This window comes from Gadus macrocephalus, chromosome 14, assembly GCF_031168955.1.
Source record: "Gadus macrocephalus chromosome 14, ASM3116895v1".
Lineage (NCBI taxonomy): Eukaryota > Metazoa > Chordata > Actinopteri > Gadiformes > Gadidae > Gadus > Gadus macrocephalus.
The window spans coordinates 17,279,994-17,301,858 of NC_082395.1; the positions used below are offsets into that span (position 1 = coordinate 17,279,994).

The following is a 21,865-nucleotide window of genomic DNA, read 5'->3' on the forward strand; positions in this document are numbered from 1 at the left end:
GACCCCTGGCCTAGATGATCCAGTTTTAAAGTTTAACATCTAATCACATTTTGTCACTACTTTTTGGCCAATGCTAACCTGTTTTACTTGGAAATCCCTCCTATACGATAAGATACCTTCTCAGTGCTATCTCCTGTTGTATCCATTCTGACCAAGTCTGACCTAGAATTCATCTGAATGTACCAGAATAACCTCCACATCTAAACCAAAGCCTGCATAAAATATATATTCTAAGCAGAAAATAAGTGGGAGGGAAGAAAACAAACATAAAGGGACCCAAAAAACTAATATTAAAAGAAAAGGGGTCAAGGAAGCGCCATACATATTGATGATGTTTACAGGAATGAACCCAGTCACATTCGGCAGATAACACACTCAAGATGGACCACAGGTTCCTTATTTATTCTTTATTCCCTTCTGAACCTCGTCTTGTTTTGCGGCCATTTTAGGAACTTAACTGCACTTTAAGTTGTGTAGTGTTTTGTGTATTGCATGAACAGAAATATGCATTGGAATGGTGCTATGCACAGTAAGTGTATATGGATGTGTTGGTGTGTCAGTGGCCGCTTTACTACAACTGGTTTATGTTTTAAGCTGAGCGTCGGTTGGGGCATGGGAGCCCGGCTCCGATCCCCTTGGGTGCAGAGGATAATTGAAAATAAATTGCGACTTGACGCAGTGTCTCTGCTGTCTCGCTCTGGGAAAACCAGAATTATCTTTATATAGAATAAACAGCTTGTTTTTTCTGTCAACCCTGATGTGTCACCCTACTTGATCTACCACCGCATCCACACCATAAGTTAGTCAACTGGGCTAGGTGGGATCTGTCTTTAGCAAGTAGGGCAAGTCATGAGACAATATAATCCTGATTTAATTATAAACAGACCGTCTAAACAGTATCATAATCACTACATAGCTTATACATTTATGCATTAGCTTAATTTGAGACCAACCAAAGGGTTGCAGTAGTCTAACCGGGCACAATTTGATCTTTGTGTACTTTGCTAATGGGGAATATGTTCTTGAGCTAATGTAATGAGCAATGCTAATGCTAATAGAATGACTCTTGGGAAATGTAATTAGCACGCACCTTGAAGTGTGCAGATATCTAACATAGAAAACAAATAATGAAGCGCAGAAACTGATAACTTTGACCAAAGAGCTTTTCATAGCAAATACTTATTTCATAGACAACACTCTTTTGTGTGAAGGCATTCCTCGGTGTTGATAGAACCTGCCTTGACAATACAAGGTGCCAATATTCTTCCAGCTTTTCATAACAGCACAATATATTTGTTTTTCACACCATCGGTTTAAGAAAACAACCATGTGTTAATCTTTTAACACATACTTTACTGGAAATGCATTTCAGACCGTAGAAGCAATATTACAATTGTGTAGTATATCTACGTAATATCTTATCTTAAATTATATTTTTGTGATGCTTTGAAACAAATGACTAAAAAATCAATAATAAATCAGTCTAGCTAATAGAATAAATCTTAAATTTATTCTGGAAAATGCTTCCTATTCAGGGATGGTAAATGTTAGGGTAACTGACACAATATTTATTTTAAAACTTTTTCTGATAATTGCGATGATGAACATTGATGATGCAATGTAATGAACCAAAATTATTGTGTGTGTGTGTGTGTGTGTGTGTGCGTGAGTGTTTGCTTCCTTGTTGGAAAGCACTATCACAGCACTAATTAGTAGGTAATTGCGAGACGCAGCGAGAGAGAGGTAAACAGACATATAGGACACATCTTTGTTTAGTCACCAGTGAGAGAGGGATGTCATGTTTGATTTTGTGTTTCAATGATACTTTGGTGCTAATGATATGTTGGTTCAAGATGGTTGGTCTCATGTTGTGAGTGTAGAGTACGATAAAGGAAGGCCGGATCATCTGACAGCCATTAACGCTTCCCCAAACAAACAAGACCCTGGGTGGAGTGTGTATTTAGAGCTGTGCGACTTCACGAGATTGCTTTGCCTAAGATTGGGGCTTTGATTAAAAATGTGTGGTGGAAAGCCCAGCTGGCTGTTATTTGCTCACAGTGAGTATTATAATAGCCTGTACTCAGCTGGGAACCAGGCTAACACACATAGAGCTAATTTAAACATGTGTGTAGCCAACACAATCATTTCGCCGTCTATCCTATGGGATGAAGTCATCAACATCAAACTGTAGCGTACCCTCCATAAAGTGTGCAAATATGCCAGTACCTAGGTACCTAGTGGTACCTTTTATAGACTATTCCATATTCTATGCCTGAGGCATAGAGTAGACTATAACGGAACACACAGTAACACAAGGCCATCGTTTACAGTTGAATGATCAACTTTGAGAAAGTTTTTAGAAGCTGAGTTGTGGGTGATGGGAAGTGTGACTTAGTCATCTGACTGAAAACAGATATGTGTTTCCGTTAAGCCGGTGCAGCGTGGACATGTTCGCAGTCTGCAAGCCATTTTCTTTATCTATGATCTAGTTTCCTGATTGAACACCTGCTTCTCCTGGCCGCTGCGTCAACTCTATACTTTGTACACTGTCTACTTTTTATCTTTTACTTTAACTTTTATTTATCTTTAAGTGTGAAGTTGTCAAGAAGGAAAAACGATTAGACCCATTTCTTTTTTTCTGTCAGATGAGAGATAATGTGGTGGTTCGATGTTTGACTCCAAGCCGAACAGTTCTGTGTTCAATCCCCAATATCCTCACTCTACCCGTGAGCCATTCTTGATAAGATACCCTACCCCACTGCCAGCTCCTCGTTCTGTACCGGGATTCCCTCAACGTCCCGCCTTATGTGTTGAGCCAATGGAAGATAACCGGCGACTGAGTTCTTGAAGGAGACCCTCGACTCCTAACTGCCCCCCATGAGTTGTGTGTCACCTTGCGCTGTCTGACACCTGCGTGGACGTGTGCATGCGTCGACGGCGCGCACGCGACAAAGAAGACAAACCATCAAATTAAATATAAAGCGTTCGGAGTGGCGCTAGCATCTAGACAGCGCTACATCATAAAACGCATAAACGCAGTCCCTTTGCCCCGCAACGTCTTCTTTTATTTGCATTGAGTTATGTCAGGAATGTGGCCAGACGTTAATATCCGAGGGCGTGGGTCACAGGGGTCCCGGCCTAAGGCCTATAAATCGCGGTGAGGCGGGTCGCACTGTCCAGGCTGATTTACATCTCCATCCGCTGCACAGAGAAAGGGGCCATCATCATTAGCAGCTGTCTGTTTTAAGCCCTTCCTGTTGCAGTTGAACTATCATTTAAAAGTCTTAAAAGGCTCTTCCTATTGCTGCTAATGGCCTTGATATTAGCAGAATTGTCAGAAAAATAATTGAGACTCTGGGAAGTGGGGGTGGGCAGGATGGATGGTGATGGAGGCGGAGGCGCTGGAGCTCTGCGCTTCGGCAGCCGTTGAAAGCATTCCCCTCCCTCTGTCGCTTTTAGAGGGAATATATTAGAGAGAGGGAGATTGTCTCAGTCTCAGCTCGCTAACCCCCTAGGCTGATGAATACGAGGCGAGAATGAAATTTATATCCCATAACGTTTAAGTGCCCGGGGGGGAGGCGGCGCTGAGGTCAGAGCCGTCCTTCGGCTCCCATCCTGGTTATAGAATGGAAAGTTGTGTTAGTAGTCACAGAAATATAGTCCTGAAGAGTCTACTGAAGAGACTCATACGGATGGAATTCTTAGAGTTTATTCTCGGGAAGTCTCATTGAGCCCTGAATTAATTACATAGATACAGTTGCACCAACCGAAACTTCGCAAATATGGTAAAGCGAGATGGTGTCTACTAGCGTACGGTAGATCCCTCAAGTTGATTTCTTCCAGTGGTCACATCATCTTTTTGGTCAAACGTTGCTGTTTGAGGTCATATTACAAAATATTACTAATAGATCTGCTTGCTAGCCTGCGGGTAACATATCATCCTTACACGTTGTACTCTTGTGAGATGTCTTGAAATGCTGAGCTAACAAAATATCAAGTAAATCGACTGCAGTGAGAGGTGAACCAGGTTTAAGTGTGGGACGTGGGTCTACTTAATCCCTGGTCTGGTGGGAACGCTTTGGAATATTCTGTTTTAGGCCACGCCCCTCTCCTGTCAATCAGGGAAGGAGTTAATCTACATAAACTAACAACATTTACATAAATTTACCTCAGTCTCATTTACACATCTATTTTACTCTGATAAATAATGCCTGCCTGTTTGACAGGCCATGGATAATTGACTGAACGAAAACATTTATACTTTTTAAGTCATAATGTCAGTTAAAGACATTACAGTATAGGCCATGTTACACATAAAAATGTGTGACAGTTAATGTAATTCCTAATGTTCCGTCTGTGTCTGTGTGTGTGTCTGTGTGTTTGTCTGTGCGTGTGTGTCTCCCTCCCTCTCTCCCTTTGTCTCTCTCCCAGATCACCTTCTTCATGCTGCTGTCAGCGGTGTGTGTGATGCTGAACCTGGCCGGCTCCATTCTGTCCTGTCAGAACGCTCAGCTGGTCAACTCCCTGGAAGACTGCCAACTGGTGAGAGACATATTCACACACTGACGCAAACACAGACACATGCTCATACAGACAGACACACACACACACACACACACACACACACACACACACACACACACACACACACACACACACACACACACACACACACACACACACACACACACACACACACACACACACACACACACACACACACACACACACATGCATGCATACAGGACATCACAGAGCCCAGACGTTTTTTTTGTTGCAGAATTTATGAGACTAGCATACATGTGCCACACTCGTGGCATCACACACACACGCACGCACGCAGGCAGGCACGCACGCACACACGCAGGCAAGCAGGCAGGCAGGCAGGCAGGCAGGCAGACAGACAGACAGACAGACAGACAGACAGACAGACAGACAGACACATGCACTCACACATGCACATCGCCGCAGCCCCACAAACACACACACAAGCACAAACACATTCCAACGCTCACACAGACACACAGACACACTTAAATACACGCATACACTTACATACAAATACTTGCTCACACATGCATAGAGACACATGCATAGACAGAACACACACTCATACCAACATTGTTGTACTCTTGCACACACACACACAGACACACACACACACACATCTGAGTCCCCAGTCACCTGCAAACCAGTCTGAGGACCTTTTGAGAGGACCACTAGAAACGTCTTCTGGCCCACTTGCCTTTAATAAGCAAGGAGCTCGGGGATCCATATTAAAGTGTTCTAATGTCCAAATTCAGCTCCGCTTCATTAATCTCCACTCCGAAAATGACTTAAAGAGATATATTTTCCATTACACACTTTTTACAGCATATTCTCTAGGCACCCAAGACATGTGAGACGTTTTAATAAACGAGGAACAGACCGTGAGGAGCTCTCTCTTGAGGGGAATCCTGAAACATTTCACCTGCAGAGGATCACAAAAGGTCTAAATGTAGAACAGCAGAGTAGAAAATCGGACAATGTTCTTCTTCTTAAGGTGATGTCCACGGTTGGGGAAGCTTCGGGACTTCTGATGGTCCCTGAAGCCCCGCTGCCGCCCTCCCCCAAGCCTTTATAGTGAACACTCTTCCTTAACACTTGAAATTAGAAGTTGCTCTCTGAGCGCAGTGTGCCTGCTCAGCACAAAAGCTCCCTAGCTCGGCCACGTCATGTGACTCCTTTATGTGATCCTCACTTAGTCGTGACAAAAAAAACGCACTCCTTCATCCTCGCATCTCCCCGATGTAATTAACCCTCCACCTGCTAGGTACGTGTCCCCTATTCCCTCGGTATGCTTCTAGACGTCTCCTCTCCTCAGGCTGCTCCTTCAGGCCAACCCCGGAGTCCTGAATAGCCAAAACCTTGGCTGATGTCAATGTCTGCCTGGACTCTCGAAACAACTACTGCACAGCCTTTCATCCACACTTAAAAAGCTTTTGGCATCCACTAGATTTGTTCACAAATGCCCTCTCGAGTGGATAAATCTGTAAATGCTGGTCTCTTACAACGATATTGTGTTTATTAGGGTTAACGTAAACTTGTGACACGATCCAGACATCTGCGGCAGTCAAAGGGGTTGGCTGATATGCGAGGAAAGAAGGTCCTGCAACTTTTCAATGTGGAAAGACAGCTTTACGAAAAAAAAACGTTTTTACAAAATAGCACAATTCTTAATCTGCGACGTGAAACGCTCCACAGTTAGCAGGCACGTGTGACAAGGTGCTAAGCCAGGTAATAATGTGCTGCTGCCTCATAGCGGGCTTTAAAAGCCTGGCAGCAGGAGGCATGTCCCTCATGACTGATGAGAAGCTGTCTCATCGTTCCTCGTCATCATCATCATCAACACACCTCCCTTCAGACCTCTTAATCCGCTGTTCTTTTAAGAAACATATTGTTCCTTTAATCATATCCCCTCTCCCAGAGGCCCAGGTCTGATGTGTGTGTGTGTGTGTGTGTGTGTGTGTGTGTGTGTGTGTGTGTGTGTGTGTGTGTGTGTGTGTGTGTGTGTGTGTGTGTGTGTGTGTGTGTGTGTGTGTGTGTGTGTGTGTGTGCGTGTATCTGTGTGTGTGTGTGTGTTTCTTTTGTGCACGATCTTGATTTTGTGTGATCTTGTGTGTCCTCGGATGAATGTGCGTGCTCCCCTTTATGCGTGCGTGTGTGAACCTATCTGTCCTTATTTCGCTGGTGTGTGCGTATCCGTCTATCGTGTATGTGTGTGTGTGTCCCTGCGCATGTGATGTGCGTGTGTGAGTGTGTGTGCGTGCTCTCCCCTGCCGCCCCACAGCTTAAGTTTGACAGCGACGGCGTGTGCGTGTGCTGCGAGCTGCCGCAGCAGAGCTCCAGCTGCACCAACCTGGGCGAGACGCTGAAGCTCAACCCGCTGCGGGACTGCAACACCATCCGCCTGCGCCTCAAGGTGACACCGCCCTCTCCTCCTCCTCCTCCTCCTCCTCCCCCTCCTGCTACCTATCTGTCCAGACACCCTCTCCTCTCCCTCCTCCTCCTCCTCCTCCTCCTCTTCCTCCTGCTACCTATCTGTCCAGACACCCTCTCCTCTCCCTCCTCCTCCTCCTCCTCCTCCTCCCCCTCCTGCTACCTATCTGTCCAGACACCCTTCCCCTCCTACCCCTCCCATCCTACCGCTCTGTCCAGACACCCTTCCCCTCCTACCCCTCCCATCCTACCGCTCTGTCCAGACACCCTTCCCCTCCTACCCCTCCCATCCTACCGCTCTGTCCAGACACCCTATCCCTCCCCTCCTAGCTCCCCTCTAATGAACATACCCAGGTCCCAGTGGTAGCCAGTGTTATCCATCCTGTCTTCCATCTTATGTATCCCCCCTCAGCCCCCTGAGCGTGGTGTAAGTACCCCTTCAGCCACACCAAGCTTTCCCCTGGAACCGATCATACCATTGTCATTCAGCAAGCTTATTAATATTGTATTGTATGCGTTTCTTAAGCTTTCTCATCTCGGGACCCAAGAGTTATTCTCAGTGTGCCCGTGGGGTTGGTGTTCCTTCTGTTGCAGGGGTTCTGTGGTCCGGTTCTGACCCACTTCCACAAGTTTCTCAATCCATTTTGGGTCGTAACCTATAGTTTAAAAGCAGCTATAAGAATCAGAAAGTTTGAATTCGAAAAGTTTTTTGTTGATATGTTTTAATTAGTAACAGTATGACCATGAGTGAGCGACTCAAAGGGCACAGAGATCATACAGCACAACAAAATTACCTTTGACCTCAACACTAAATTCATTCAGCAACAAGAAGAGCAAGAAACTAAAGAGATATAAACAGCACAGTGCACATCTCAGTTAATGAGAATAACTGGGATCCGTGTTTTAAAGTCCAATTTCAGCTTGGCTTCTTAGGTTACTTCTTTGTACTTTCCACAAAACATCCTCAGCCTCGCAGAACGTGGTAGAGGTTTAATTAAGTTGAATTAAATGACCCTTACTTTGAAAATCACTGCAGGAACCGCAGGTCAGATTAAGTGCTAAGGATTTGAGAACTTGACCTACATGAGCCCCTTGACTCTGTGCCACGGGCTCAAGCCCTGGAACACGCTTCAGTGTCCTCCGCTCCTCCTACGTTCATTCCCTACTGCTGCACAACGCTTGTGTCTGTCCACAGGGTAGCACTTGACAGTATGCTTGCTTTTCTACCTGGATATCGTTTGTTTCTCAACCATTGACGCTTAGTTAAACACAGACAGCAGAAATAGCACAAGACTGGCTGTTGGGGTTTAGGCGGTGTTCACGCCAGCCTCTCTGACAGCCTCTGCAGGCTACGATTACCCATAATCGCCTTCTCTACGGCTGAATTCTCCCAGAAACGCCTTCTCTGCTGCGAGACGCAAAGTGCAAAGGATATAACGTATTTTTCGGAACATAAAGCCGCATTTTATATAAGCCGGAGGAGCGGTAAAATGGGGATGCATGTATCAAGATACAACAAATACTCTGTAGTATGAGCCACATCTTTTCACGCATCTTTGCCCGCAACCCAAATACTTACCAACTTAAAAACACGTAGCGCCCATTGCTGGCGTGAAACCATAACAGGGTTTTTAACTCGAACAAATTCCTTCAGGGCCACATCCACACCATGCTGTCGGGCCACTGATGGTTGAGTAAGCGACAGTGAGTAATTGGAGATAAAGCAGTTCTAAGTTTGGGACACATTGGGGAAAACGGTTTTCATTGTGTTTTAGTCAGTTGAAGTGATGCCAAATTGTATTTCTTCACAAGGTTATCTTTTACTTGCAAACCTCTAATGTAAATGAGCATATGGGCTCATTTACATTAGCCCACATGCTCATGTAAATGATTCAAGATGAACTTCAAATAATTAGAACGACACTGTGACTGCATTAGGAACTTCATGTTTCATAATTATATGGTTTTAAAGTGTATAGTTTAAAGTTAATGGGAGAAAGGGATGCGTCCATCCGAGGTAATGTTCATCTTAATCATTGTGAAGAACAGAAGAAGAGGAGGGCGCCTAAAATGTATTTTTATCAGATTATCTTGGAGATAATACTCTAAAAAGATCTTGTATATAATTACAACGACATCGTTAGTCTCTAGGCCAGTAGAGACACACAAAAAACAACAAATAGTTTAATTGTTTCGCGGAGGAGAGCGGGGAGCTCTGATGAATTGGGCTGCAAGCCGAGACTGGCAGCCACATTAGTCCTGACCTCAGACACAAAGCACTTATGATGCAGTGGGGAGCCGGGGAGCTACCCCTCCCTGGGCTGACTGGACCCGCCACACTCCCTATTAGAATACCCTCCTCCTCCTCCTCCTCCTCCTCTCCCTCCCCCCCACCTCTCTCCTGCGTTACGCAGGGATTTATGCTCCACCGGGCCTTTATTGGATAAGGCCAATCAAATCCATCCATTCCATGTCCCTGATTGATTATAAAACATTGATAACCAAATAAAAGGCTCCTTAGGATGAGGCATGGCTCTAAGAAGAGGAAAGATCACGTTTGACCAGCTGCTTATGAAGACACTATAAAACGTTCCTTAATGCCGCGGCAGGAAATTAACTGGTCAGATGGTGGGAGTAATGTGGGACATTTAATCAAAATTAAAAATAAGTCCTGGCCTTTTGTATCCGGGTGTAGCTCCATCCTCCTCCACTAAAGTCAGGCGGTTGGTCCAGGGGGCAGTCACCCCCAGTATAGCACACATAGTTTGGCTCCTTCAAGAGCAAAGGGGCGGGGGGGGGGGGAATCAGCTCTAGAGCTGCCAGCAGCGGTTAAACTTCCAGGATTAAAAACATGACAGTGCATGAGGGGCTGACTGACGTCTTTTCGTCAGAGAGATCTTTTTATGTGGGAAATCGTACGGCTTGCGCTTGTCTTCAAGCCGCCAGAAGACACAATGCATGACATTCATCTGACAGGCAAAGATGTGTTATTCAAACTGCAGTTAGATCTGCTTCTGTGTTTAATAGAGACAGGAACCTTTTATTGAGTCATGGATGCATATTGAACTGGCAGTGGAGTCCTCTTTCTGGTATAGCTGCTTGTTATTTTCACAGTTTCCAATATGTAAAAATAGTTATCACATAATATTTGGGTTTTTGTTCTCTAACTAATTGAGATGGATCAGAACCGCCAGGCAAACCTCACTCAATTATTTGGGTTATTGCTAAGCAGTTGTTTATCATGTAGTAGTTTCCTTATCAATGATGGATGAACCAACATATTTTGGTTATGTGTTTTTCTCATTGAAACCCTCATTCTAAGCTTGGCTTGTAGCTAGTATTGTAAGTGTGCATTTGGATTTGTCGCTATAGTTGGGATTATTATTCATTAGATGTATGATGCTTTGGATAATTAATGGGGTACAGTGTCCTGAACGTGCTGTACTGTGTCCTGCCTCGCCGCTTAGGAACTGCAGCCCACACTGCAGAATGCTAGTCTTGAACACAAAGTAGAGGAATCGATCATCAGACACACTAAACAGGGGACACAGATCCCTTGTGTGTGTGTGTGTGTGTGTGTGTGTGTGTGTGTGTGTGTGTGTGTGTGTGTGTGTGTGTGTGTGTGTGTGTGTGTGTGTGTGTGTGTGTGTGTGTGTGTGTGTGTGTGTGTGTGTGTGTGTGTGTGTGTGTGTGTGTGTGTGTGTGTGTTTTTCCCCAAACTGATCCCGATACAGTCGACCGCCTCAGCCAACTTGTTTTAAACACAACATTGTGTGATAAGGACTGACACTTTTAGTATAAACTTTTGAGAGAACATTTTGTGTTCTACAGCTCTGGGACCCTTGCAGTGACATCACAGCTGTCATCTTATCTAGCTCTGTCACCATAGCAATGAACCCACCCCTGTCATCTTATCCAGCTTAGTTTCCATGACAATCATGCCACGCTGACAGCCAGCGCAGTTACCTAGGTGATGACATCAACACTGTTAGTCCAGTTCTTTTCTTGACTAATGACGTCACCGCTGTAATCACGCTCGAAACCATGGCCGTGATGTCATGGCCCCTGCTCTGTTACCTTAAGGATTACATCATTGCTGTTACCTTGGCTGTAATGTAATTGCCACCTCTCATCATTTTCCCTCTTCTGTGTCTCCAGGTCTGTTACTACAAATATGGCGCCACTGCTGTAATCCAGCTATATTGCTTTAGCTATGAGATTATTGCTGTAATCCAGCTCTGTTCATTAAATTATTAAATCACAGCTGTAATCCAGCTCTGTTACTTTAGCTTTGATGTCCCTGCTGTAATCCAACTCTATCACCTTATGGATGACGTCATTGTCGCAAACAAGCATTATTACCGTGGCGATGATTTCATTGCCACCCCTCATAATTTACCCTATTATGTAGCTCCGTTCTTCCTTAATTATCCTCTCTCTCTACCCCTTTTAGTATCTCTGTATGTCTCTCTCAATTCAATTCAATTCAAAAAAGCTTTATTGGCATGAGAAATATACATTTGAACAATAAAATAAACAGCGTTATAAAGTAAAAAGGTAAGGTATATATTATAATAATATAATAAGTATAAACCGTTAAATACAAAATATCGATACATATCAAATGTTATACTATAAAAGTACTTTAAAAAGTTAAATGTGCGATATTATAAAAATTACAAAAATTACAGTATCTCGTATAAACGGATAAAGATACACTCTAAATACACAGTATTTACATTATGGAGGATGTGTGCAATAGTGCCATTATTGTGTGAAGAATGAGTCCAGGGGGATGAGTATATGGGGAGTTTGAGGTCCTTGAGGTGACGAATCTTGCTGCTGCGTTCGCACATTGTTGTATTTCTCTCAACAGGTATGGCAGTTTGTGAGCATCTGGAGTGTCTTCGAAGTTCTTGCATGCCTTTGTAATCCGTGGGAAGTTTGTATTCCTGATTTCTTCGTATGACTGGCAGGAAGTCAGGAAATGCAGTTCTGTCTAGTTGGTTGTGTGTGCAGTGGGAGCACAGTCTGTCTCTCTCTCTCTCGCTCTCTCTCTCTCTCTCTCTCTGTATCTCTCTCTCTCTCTGTATCTCTCTCTCTCTCTCTCTCTCTCTCTGTCCCTCTTCTCTCTCTCTCTCTCTCTCTCTCTCTCTCTCTCTCTCTCTCTCTCTCTCTCTCCCTCTCTCCCTCTCTCCCTCTGTGTCTCTCGCTCTAACCACCACCCCCCTGCCGTCTGCGTCCCCCTAGGAGCTGCTGTTCAGCGTGTGCGCCCTCAACGTCATCTCCACCATCGTGTGTGCCCTGGCCACCGCCATGTGCTGTATGCAGATGGTGTCCACTGACCTGCTGCAGATGGTAGGTGGTTTGGATTTTTTTGTCTTCAATGCAACTTTATTTAAAAGACAATAGATCTGAGCAGTCACCCTCTGGCCGCCATGATGTTCGGATTATTTAACGACATTTTTAATACATGAGCTGTTAGATATGTGATGTGAGGTCAAGTCAGGAATTCAGAAAGTGTATTTTAGACCATGACACACAAACACACACACACACACACACACATACAAACACACCAGTGTGTCCATTAAGACACCAACTGTCTGCCAGTGGTGTTATTTTCTGCCTGTCACACACAATAGGTCATAAAAAAAGACCCAGCCAGCGCTGCCCGACTACATAAATGAGTACTTAAATAAAAGCGAATGCGAGAGCTTTTAACTTCAATACAACCTGACTTTGCACACCTATTTATGAGCGGTCTTGTTGTGGGAGTAAGAGATCAGAGACAGCGAAGATTGTAGAGTCTTGTTATAGCTCAACGTGAGAGACAAAAGGTGGGAGCTCAGTTGTTTCAACATTGGAGCGAGAGAAATAAACAGCTGTACAGGGATATCAGGGCCCAGGGGCAGGGTTTGTCTATAGATTTAGACTGTTTAGAGTGAGACGATATATTCGGGTAAAGTGGAGATGTGTTTCGATGAGGCCAAACTTTTGGTTTGTTATGAGGTGAGGTGGAGAAGGGGGTGGAGAGGAAGGCCGGTGGTGTGTGTGTGTGTGCGTGTGCGTGTGCGCGTGCGCGTGCGTGTGCGCATGCGCGTGCGTGTGCGTGTGTGTGTGTCTAACCCCCCACTGACGTGTCACATGACCAGTTCATGCCTCACCGTGGCCGGGCCCTGAACGCGGACTGCGTGACCCCCCACGGCACCATCCTCCACCAGACCCTGGACTTTGACGAGTTCATTCCGCCCATCCCCCCGCCCCCCTACTACCCCCCGGAGTACACCTGCACCCCCTCCATGGACGGACAGAGGTACGTGCGTCCTTAGCGAGCTGTTAAGGCTTAGTTATGGTTCCACGTCGACGCACGCAAGGGGGTTAACAGACCCATTACGTCCTTGCGGACCCTCCTTGCGTCCACCGAAAAGGGCCTGGCGTGCGCCTCAGAAAAATGTAACCTTGACGCAGCAGCAAGGGCTGGGATTGGTCCGCTCACTGAAACCTGACGCAGAGCCAAAAGAGGTTCACGACTGCGTCGAAGCGTCTGCGTGCTTCAGCCTCTTCCCCGAGAGGGGAAGACCATCAAGGGGAACCGTCACGCTTGCTGTTTTGCTAATGTGAGAGAGTACTGCCTCAGTGTGTTATGACAAATAGTTCACGGGAAGGAAATGTGCCAAGAGGTTGACCGAACTTTCCACATCGGAAACAGTGGAGAACGTAAATCCCGGGCCAGTGACATAACTGCTCTGACTTTTTCGAAGAAGCAGAGTTGAACCACGCGTATGAGGCAGATCTCTTATATCAGCGAATAGCGAGCGTGAAGGTCCCCCTTAAGTTCCAACAGAATCTATTATTTTCCTCCTCACAGTGACCTTTATATCAAGAAGAATGATCTGGATAAATGTTAAGTAATGTTTGCGGAAACATGGTTTGAGAACTGAGAAAGTCTGAGAATCAATTTTATGTGCTGTGGTGTGCTCAATATATAGGCCTTTTCGGTCGGGTGCTGAATGAGATTATGTTTCCTGAATTATGAGTCAACTACAGATACGGGATAATGGAAGCGCATTGAAAAGGTCTGACTCTATTTTCTGGACCTATGTCTCTGCTGGTTGACGGGTGTGACCTTTTGCATGATCTGCGGCGTGTCTGAAAGCATTCGACCGTTAATGAGTTACAATCACCTGTGAGAACGACCATGCGTGGCGAATCAGAACGCTGAAGCTGCTGCCGGCATCTCCTCGCTGTGTGTTTTACGCTGCATTACACACCGACCGGTGAACAGGATGCGATGCCGTGGTCTAATGTCCTGTATTCTGGAATGAATGAATAAATAAAACAAAAGACCTGATGCGTTCGTCCCCGAAGACTTCACCTTGGCCCTTCGAATGTCCTCAATATGGACTCTTTTTATCCCAAGCGTCTCGGAATACTACGAGGGCATGCCTTTGTTAGAATGGGTGGCACCCAGTGGGATCCAAACGCCCTGACAGCTGAGCCAGACGGGACCGCCTGCTATGAACATGGATACAGGTTGATCCTGTTGCATTTGTATGGTTCAAAAAACCTATCGACGTCAGAACAAGGGATTCATTCTGCATGATCGATCGGGCACAGTTAATGGACAATAACGTCGCTCCTGGCTTCACGAAAAACATCCGCTTTCAATGTCATGTGAAGTGCATTTATCGTGAGTGTGCCTGCCATGAATGAAAAAAAGCAATGCAGCCCTTTCGGAATCAATGTGTGTGTATCAGTACAAGAGTTTGTGGGCAACATAGTAGTGAATTGCCTCTCAACTAATCTTCAAAAGGTCTTATCACAAAGACCAAAGTGATATATTGCTATTGATTACATTTGAGGTCGGCGCATTCACGCAAAATAGTCATCGGCAGAATCAGCACAGCAAAGGGATTTTGACAAAGGTTACTGATGCTTTGATCGGTGTTGTCCTTTAACACAGTCAGCTTCAGATCCCACCTGCCCAGGGCTTCAGTTTATACATGACTCAATAACTAACTGATGAGGCTTAAGCGATAAAACGATCTACGATGAAACACGAGGTTAAACATGGTGAGGCATTTTATATTGAAATCCTCAATGGGGGTGTACCTTTGAAAAGGTATTCTCTTGTCGAGTTGAAAGCCAGTTGCATGGCCGGTAAGTCTTGTTGTGTGCACCCACATCTCCTGCCTGACGTTCCGTAGTGGGAAGAGAAATAAGAGAAAGGGATAAAAAAAACACCCACATATGCTACCTGACATTCCCTCGAAGGAGATAAAGTGAGACAGAACACACTAGCCAACTGACAGAGGGGGAAACAGAGAGAGACGAAGACAGGAATAGAATCACACCCACATCCATTGCTTGACATTTCCTCCATGATGTTTCATTTAATAAAAACTGCCAAAGTATACACAGCACCTCACTCATGTTGGTGGTGGTTTATTAAAAACACTTGCATGAGGAACATTTCTCACTTTCCCAGAACGCCTTGTGAAGGCGAGTTGAAATGGTGAGAAAGAGACGTTAGCAAGTCAGCAGAGTTTATGAAGTATAGCACTTTTTACACAGCAAAAGTCTCAAATCGCTTCACAAAAGAACAATTGTTAGACAATAACGACTTTCATAATAATCATTCAAACAAAGACTAAGACATAAACAACAGCGGACCTTAAAACACACAGTTTGACCAGACAGTTTGAGTTTCACGAGACAATGAGGCAAAATAAAGGGCACTTTAAATGAAGGAGTGTGATGAGCTGTATCTGGGTTCAGTTCCGCTTGTGTGAATTTCTAATATCTGATTGCTCCCATGTGTTGCGACACAATAGAGCAGATGTGGCCCTGCATGAGAGAGAAGCTACCTGTCATTAAAGGAGCTTACATAGTCTCTGTTGAGAACGAGACAAACAGACAGACAGAGAGAAAGAGTGGCATAATGACAGTTTGTGAGAGAGAGTAAAGGAGAGAGAGACACACACACACACACACACACAGAATCTGACATACATATAAACAGACAGTGAGAGAGAGAGAGAGAGAGAGAGAGAGAGAGAGAGAGAGAGAGAGAGAGAGAGAGAGAGAGAGAGAGAGTAAAGAGAATAAGGGTGCGACTGATGTCTTATTTGGCAGGGAGCCATGGCTGTTTGACACCGCAGGTATAAATACAAACAGGCCTGTAGACACATTAACTGCACCGTACAGGGTTGTGAGTCATGACATCATCAGCAGGCAGGTGATTGGTGGATACTATGGCAGGCTATCTTTCACGGCGTGTTACTTTATACTAAAACAGGATTGTAATTAAAAGATAGGACATCTTGCATCGCTGCTCATCCTTAATTGGCCCCCAATAAAACGATGTTATGGTGCACATGGGATCATCCCTTTGTCTTGAGTTAAGGTTTAGGGATTATTCAGAGGAATATTTTCTTTTTAAAATTAAGGTACACTGGGGTAGAAAGAATAATTAAATAGGAAAAATAAACCATGTTTAAGTACACAAGGACCGGTTTGTGGTTCCCTGGAGAGCAGCTACCTAAAACAATACATTCAAATAGAAAGCAGATGAAAAACAACCCAATTATATATCCTTTGTTGATATCTGGATTGCTATCTGTGTTGAGGTATTCTGTAATCTGGTTTGTGTTTTGTTCGACAGACATGAAGTTCAGTCTATTCCAATTGTGTTTTTTGGTTTTCTGACCTTAAGTATATTTGGGCAGTTGGTTAGGATATTTTTACTATAGAGTAGTATGTTTGGTCTGTGAGTGACTCAACCTGTTATTCTGGCTTCATAATATGTTTTTGTAGTTTTCTGACCTATTCTATACTCTGGTTGTTTCCTGGACAGAGGCCTACAGCTAGACTTCCCCCACTCTCCGTTCAGTGCCATCTACGGCGTTCCAATCAACAGCCCGGGAACGCTGTACCCCACAGACCTGCCCCCGCCTTATGAGTCTGTTGTAAGCTACACCCCCGCCAGCCAGGTAAGCCCCGCCCCCTTCTGCTCCAGGTAGGAGCAGGACACATCTATTTCAAGTGTGAAAAATTATTATTAACTATTTATTTTGTTCATCTGATTTATTATATTTATTAGTAGCCCTTTATTTCCAACAAAAAATGTTGTGTTTTTAAATTATAATTATACATTTATTATATCCCTTTTAGCACACTTCAACAGAATCAATTCACATCGCAATATCGGTGATTACAGTGAAATTAACAGTGGTTTAATAATGGCCTTTATCCAATATGTGATGGATTTTTGGTTCCATTAATGGCAGCACTTAGAGAATACAAATGTCGAACATAACTGAAGAGGACACTTTGTATGCACCATGAGACTTTATATCTGATTAGATCCATTCGGTTGTGTTTATAACCAAAAAGTGGTTTCTAATTAAAGCTGTACAGCTAATGGTTACCCCAGCAGCCGACCTGTCCCCTGGATTTATTTCACGGGGATCTATTGTCCTCTAGTGGGGAGACTGTGGCATTGCAGCTGTGGCTTGGCCGCAAATCTCGAGAGTAGTTTTATACTTGATTACTTTGTAAAGGCTTGGTAATCACAGAAATTCATACAGTTAATCTGTGAAATTCAAAACAATACAATTACACAGGAACCAACAGTCTGTGAAATAACTGCAGACACTTAAATTGACCCTCTTATCTGCCCTCTCAGAAGTCTATTCAAAGTGTCCTCGATACAGCCACATAAATATAAATGATGGTTTGTGTGTGTGTGTGTGTGTGTGTGTGTGTGTGTGTGTGTGTGTGTGTGTGTGTGTGTGTGTGTGTGTGTGTGTGTGTGTGTGTGTGTGTGTGTGTGTGTGTGTGTGTAAAGGTAACCAGCAGCATCGAACAGCGAGCCACTGAGTCCAGTCTTTGTGAGGGAACCACCGCGGGCCTCAGCACTCAGGGTAAAGACTCGTTAACTCCCATAATGCAACATTCACATGTTTTGCAACATTCCCACAAATTGTACGCTTCGGTCAAGAGAGAACTGAAACAGGTCGGGTTTATGATGCATGTGTGTGTGTGTGTGTGTGTGTGTGTGTGTGTGTGTGTGTGTGTGTGTGTGTGTGTGTGTGTGTGTGTGTGTGTGCATGATGCGTGTGTGTGCATGATGTTTGTGTGCGTGTGAGTGTGTGTGTGTGTGTGTGTGTGTGTGTGTGTGTGTGTGTGTGTGTGTGTGTGTGTGTGTGTGTGTGTGTGTGTGTGTGTGTGTGTGTGTGTGTGTGTGTGTGTGTGTGTGTGCAGCCTCGGTGGACAGCGCCTCCCTCCTGGTGTCCGAGCTGGCCGACCTGCAGGACAACAGCTCCTCAGACGACCTCTGCTCCCTGGAGGTCCCGGGCGGGGGCTCTGACTCCTCCCCCTACACCACGTCCCACCCCGGCCACCCCGACGGCACTGGCCCCCAGGAGCTGAGGGCCCAGGGGCCCCCGCGGGGGGGCCACCAGCGCGGCCTCGCCGACACCACCTACAGCGAGTCGTCCCACACCCAGTCCCCCGACTGGTCGTCGGACAACGCCAGCAACCTGGACCACGACGAGCACGGCGACGGCCCCCACGGCGGCGAGGAGCACGGCGCCCGCGGCCTGCACGTGTGCGAGGAGCTGGCGTCGGCCAAACACGCGGCGGAGGAACCGCCCAGGACCGCCCCGCACGCGCTGATCAGGGCGCGCGTGTTCAGCCGGAAGCTCACCCTGCCCGTGGCGCTGGCCCCGCCGCCGCAGCCCTGCTCCCCCACCTCGCTGGCCTCGTCCGGGGGCACGTCGGGGCTCAGCCCCCTGCCGCCCTCCGCCTCGCCCTCGCCGCCGCCGCCGGCGCCGGCGCGGCCGCGCGGGTCCCGGCTGTGTTTCAGCGTGTGGACGCCTTCCTCCTCGTCATCGTCGTCCTCCTCCCAGCCGCCGGCGCGGAGCGGCTGCTCGCCCGGAGACCGGCCGCGGGGGTTCCGGGCGGTCCGGAAGTACCGCAGGCTGGCCCGCATGGTGCGCTCCACCAGCGACCCCATCTCCTGCTCCTCCACAACGGGAGGTGAGGGCAAGGCCGCCTTAATGCACGGGCTTGCCTGGGCTGAAGCCCCAGGGCCTACACCGATCGGGGGGCGATCGGGGGGATCATGAGCTGCAGTACAAAAATAAAAATAAAATCTTTTTTTTTTTTTTTTATCATGAGCCAAGAAAAAAGAGGGCCAGTGGTAGCCGGGCCCAGTGGCCCCTTGACACCACAGCCACAGTCGTCTCACCCCCCCCCCCGTCAGGATTTCTGACAATGGCAAAATGTCGGAAAAAAGTTACACATCTTCATTGTAAGATCCCCTCTCAGGGGGCCGACGAAACCCCTCAGCCCCAGGGCCCAATGGCAGGTTAAGGCAGGCCTGGGTGAGGGCCGTCCGTCACACTGCATATTAAATACAATTCACACAACTAGATTGACGTCTATCTATCAAATGTTTTAATTATCATCTACCCCAAGTAAAACTGCATATATTTAGATTTATGCATACTGATTTTTCTATGACGTATCAACCTCTCCAGGTTAGAAATCCTAGTTTGTTTTGATGTGATTCTCTATTTTGCTGAGGGCTATCTCTGATATTCAGATTTTAGTTAGAATTAATCTTCAGATGGCAGCAAGCACACAGTGCAAACACTGTCTTACAAGTGGCATGATCTTGACTAGAATAATGGGATGTTAATAACGTGTGTGTGATTTCTGTCCTTCTCTGAAGGGGATGGCTGTGGATGTGTGCCCGCTGGGAAAGCTCCTTCTGGGGACTCTGATGAGACGTCTCCCCTGGATGGTAAGGGTCCACCAACCAGCATTCCCTGAACGGTCCCACCTCAATGAAGTGGAGCACCTATAAAATATTAATTGTAAAATATAAATCCCAGAAGAGAAATTTGGAAGAAGTACTTTCTCCAGAGCTCAACGACGGTTGTGTAGATGTGTGTGTTTCTGTGTGCGGCGCGCGTGCCTAAGTTGTCTCTCCTGATCTAGATCAAGTAACAGTGTCAACAGAACCAGCAGACATCATCAGCCTCAAACCCCGAGCACTGCGCACACACTTGGGGTCCCAGGAGCGACCCCACTCCCTGGCCGACCTCAAGACGTATAAAGACACCAAAATCCTGGTGGCCAAGTTCCTGGAGCACTCCAGCTGCAGTCTCCCCCCAGAGGTCCAGCAGGTGGTCAACTCCATCAAGAGTGTTATCCAGTCGGACGAGAAGCACATGGAGGAGGCCATCTTCAGCGCCAATGTCATCGATCAGGTGAGAGTCTTCAGGGTGAATCAAGGGTGAGGATGCATAACGGTGCGTTAAATAACACGTCACACATTGGATCAAAGGAGAAACACCAAATTAAGACTACACTAGAGTACATTTCTGATTGCATTACAACGGTGCTGGTAGCTTTGTTGGGCCTTGAAATGTTTTGGGTTCCTATGTCTAGGTTTGAACTTATAGTACTTTCTCTTCCCAACACATTTTTATACAGAGCTCCACTCTTGCAAACAAACAAACGTTTATCATATTTTCAGATGCATAAGACTAGCGCCACTGAAAGTCATTTGTCCTTCGCAGGTAATGAGCCAATCCCAGCGGAGCCGAGGCACTTCCAGGAAGTGTTGCCATAGCGACATCCACCTCCAGAGCTGTGGCGCCTTGAGCTCTTCACCGTCCCTGCGCCGTTCCAAACGCCTGTCATCCCACCTGCTGGGCAGCCCCGACACAACCCGGCGCACCCCCTCCGACCGGAGCCTCACGTCCAGGGAGACAGTTCTCTGACCGCCCAACCACCACAACCACCACCACCACCACAACAAGGACTCAGCCCAGTGATGGAGGTGTTTTTCCGGGGGCCCGCCGGGCCGATGCAGTCGGGCCCAGCCATACAGCAGCAGAGATCTGACGTTGGTTTGCGGGTGTGCTAGATGTATCTCTGCGTGGGGACTTCAGAGAGGGCTGATACCCGTCAGCCCTCTTGACCCCAGTGCCATGTGAAGCAGCGCTCCGCCCATCAGCAGGAACGGTAGCATACTGGGATCCGAAGCAGCGACCGGTAGCTCTCGCACTCAACGGAAAAAAATACGACTAGTAGAAAATAACAAAAAAAAACATAAACATCAAACCAGAATGTTCTCCCTCAGGGGATTTTTCTTTTACTTTTCAAATTACATTCAGTTCAAAAGGAATACGTCTTGCTGTTTTTGCTCTTATTTGCCCACATCTGATCCATATCCGGTGCTAATGGGAGCAACTGAAGTTTGTATTGAACTGTCGCTACCAGCTCTGTTTAAAGACAGAGCGGCACTTAACAGAGCGGGGAGAGGGTAAATATTTAGTTGTGCCGCTGGTTAAAGGCTTATTTATCTTACCTCAGTGTGTTTCCATTCTCATCAGTGTTCTAATAAAACATGAGTTTCTAACTGGTTGTTTGTTTGTGTTTTTCCTCTTCCAGCCATTGTTTATTGTGAATTGAATATTGAAACGGATCTCAGATGCAGCAGGATACGAGAGGGGCAGTGGCGCCCTCTAGGGGGTAGAACACAGGGGACCTCAATCGGATTAACGAGCGCCTTGCCTTCCAACATAATAAACACAGAGGAGAGAATTTCTTTCAAATAAAATCTGATGGAGAACATTTATAGCCATAATTGTAGACATTTCAACACGAAATGTTTTTGTGGAGACACATGTGTTTGTGTAGATCTGCCTACTGCAAACATGGTAAGTCCAGGTCATTGTTTTTTGTTCTAAATTAATTAATTAAGTTGATTCAGTAAATATACATTTTCCAATAGCCTTACCAAGCAATATCATCCTTTGAAAAACGAGTCCTATATTTTCATTCTATAGATTCAACATTTGCGGCT

The 21,865-nt window shown here is 46.0% G+C and overlaps 1 protein-coding gene across 3 annotated transcripts; it reads left to right on the plus strand.

Moving 5' to 3' along the window:
* Positions 1–4,399: 4,399 nt before the first annotated feature.
* On the plus strand, positions 4,400–21,418 carry fam189a1 (family with sequence similarity 189 member A1). Of its 3 annotated transcripts, none has more exons than XM_060071739.1 (10): positions 4,400–4,542; positions 6,830–6,961; positions 12,229–12,336; positions 13,134–13,294; positions 16,838–16,973; positions 17,831–17,906; positions 18,247–19,023; positions 19,721–19,792; positions 19,990–20,261; positions 20,574–21,418. In XM_060071739.1, exons 1-10 carry the CDS (start codon positions 4,444–4,446, stop codon positions 20,775–20,777), a joined length of 2,037 nt encoding a protein of 678 aa, XP_059927722.1. In that variant the 5' UTR covers positions 4,400–4,443; the 3' UTR covers positions 20,778–21,418. The 3 variants fall into 3 exon arrangements, with proteins under 3 accessions (XP_059927722.1, XP_059927721.1, XP_059927723.1); XM_060071738.1 differs by having other exon boundaries at positions 4,411–4,542; positions 6,797–6,961; XM_060071740.1 differs by lacking the exon at positions 4,400–4,542 and adding an exon at positions 4,555–4,813 and having other exon boundaries at positions 4,908–6,961.
* The last annotated feature ends 447 nt before the right edge of the window (positions 21,419–21,865 follow it).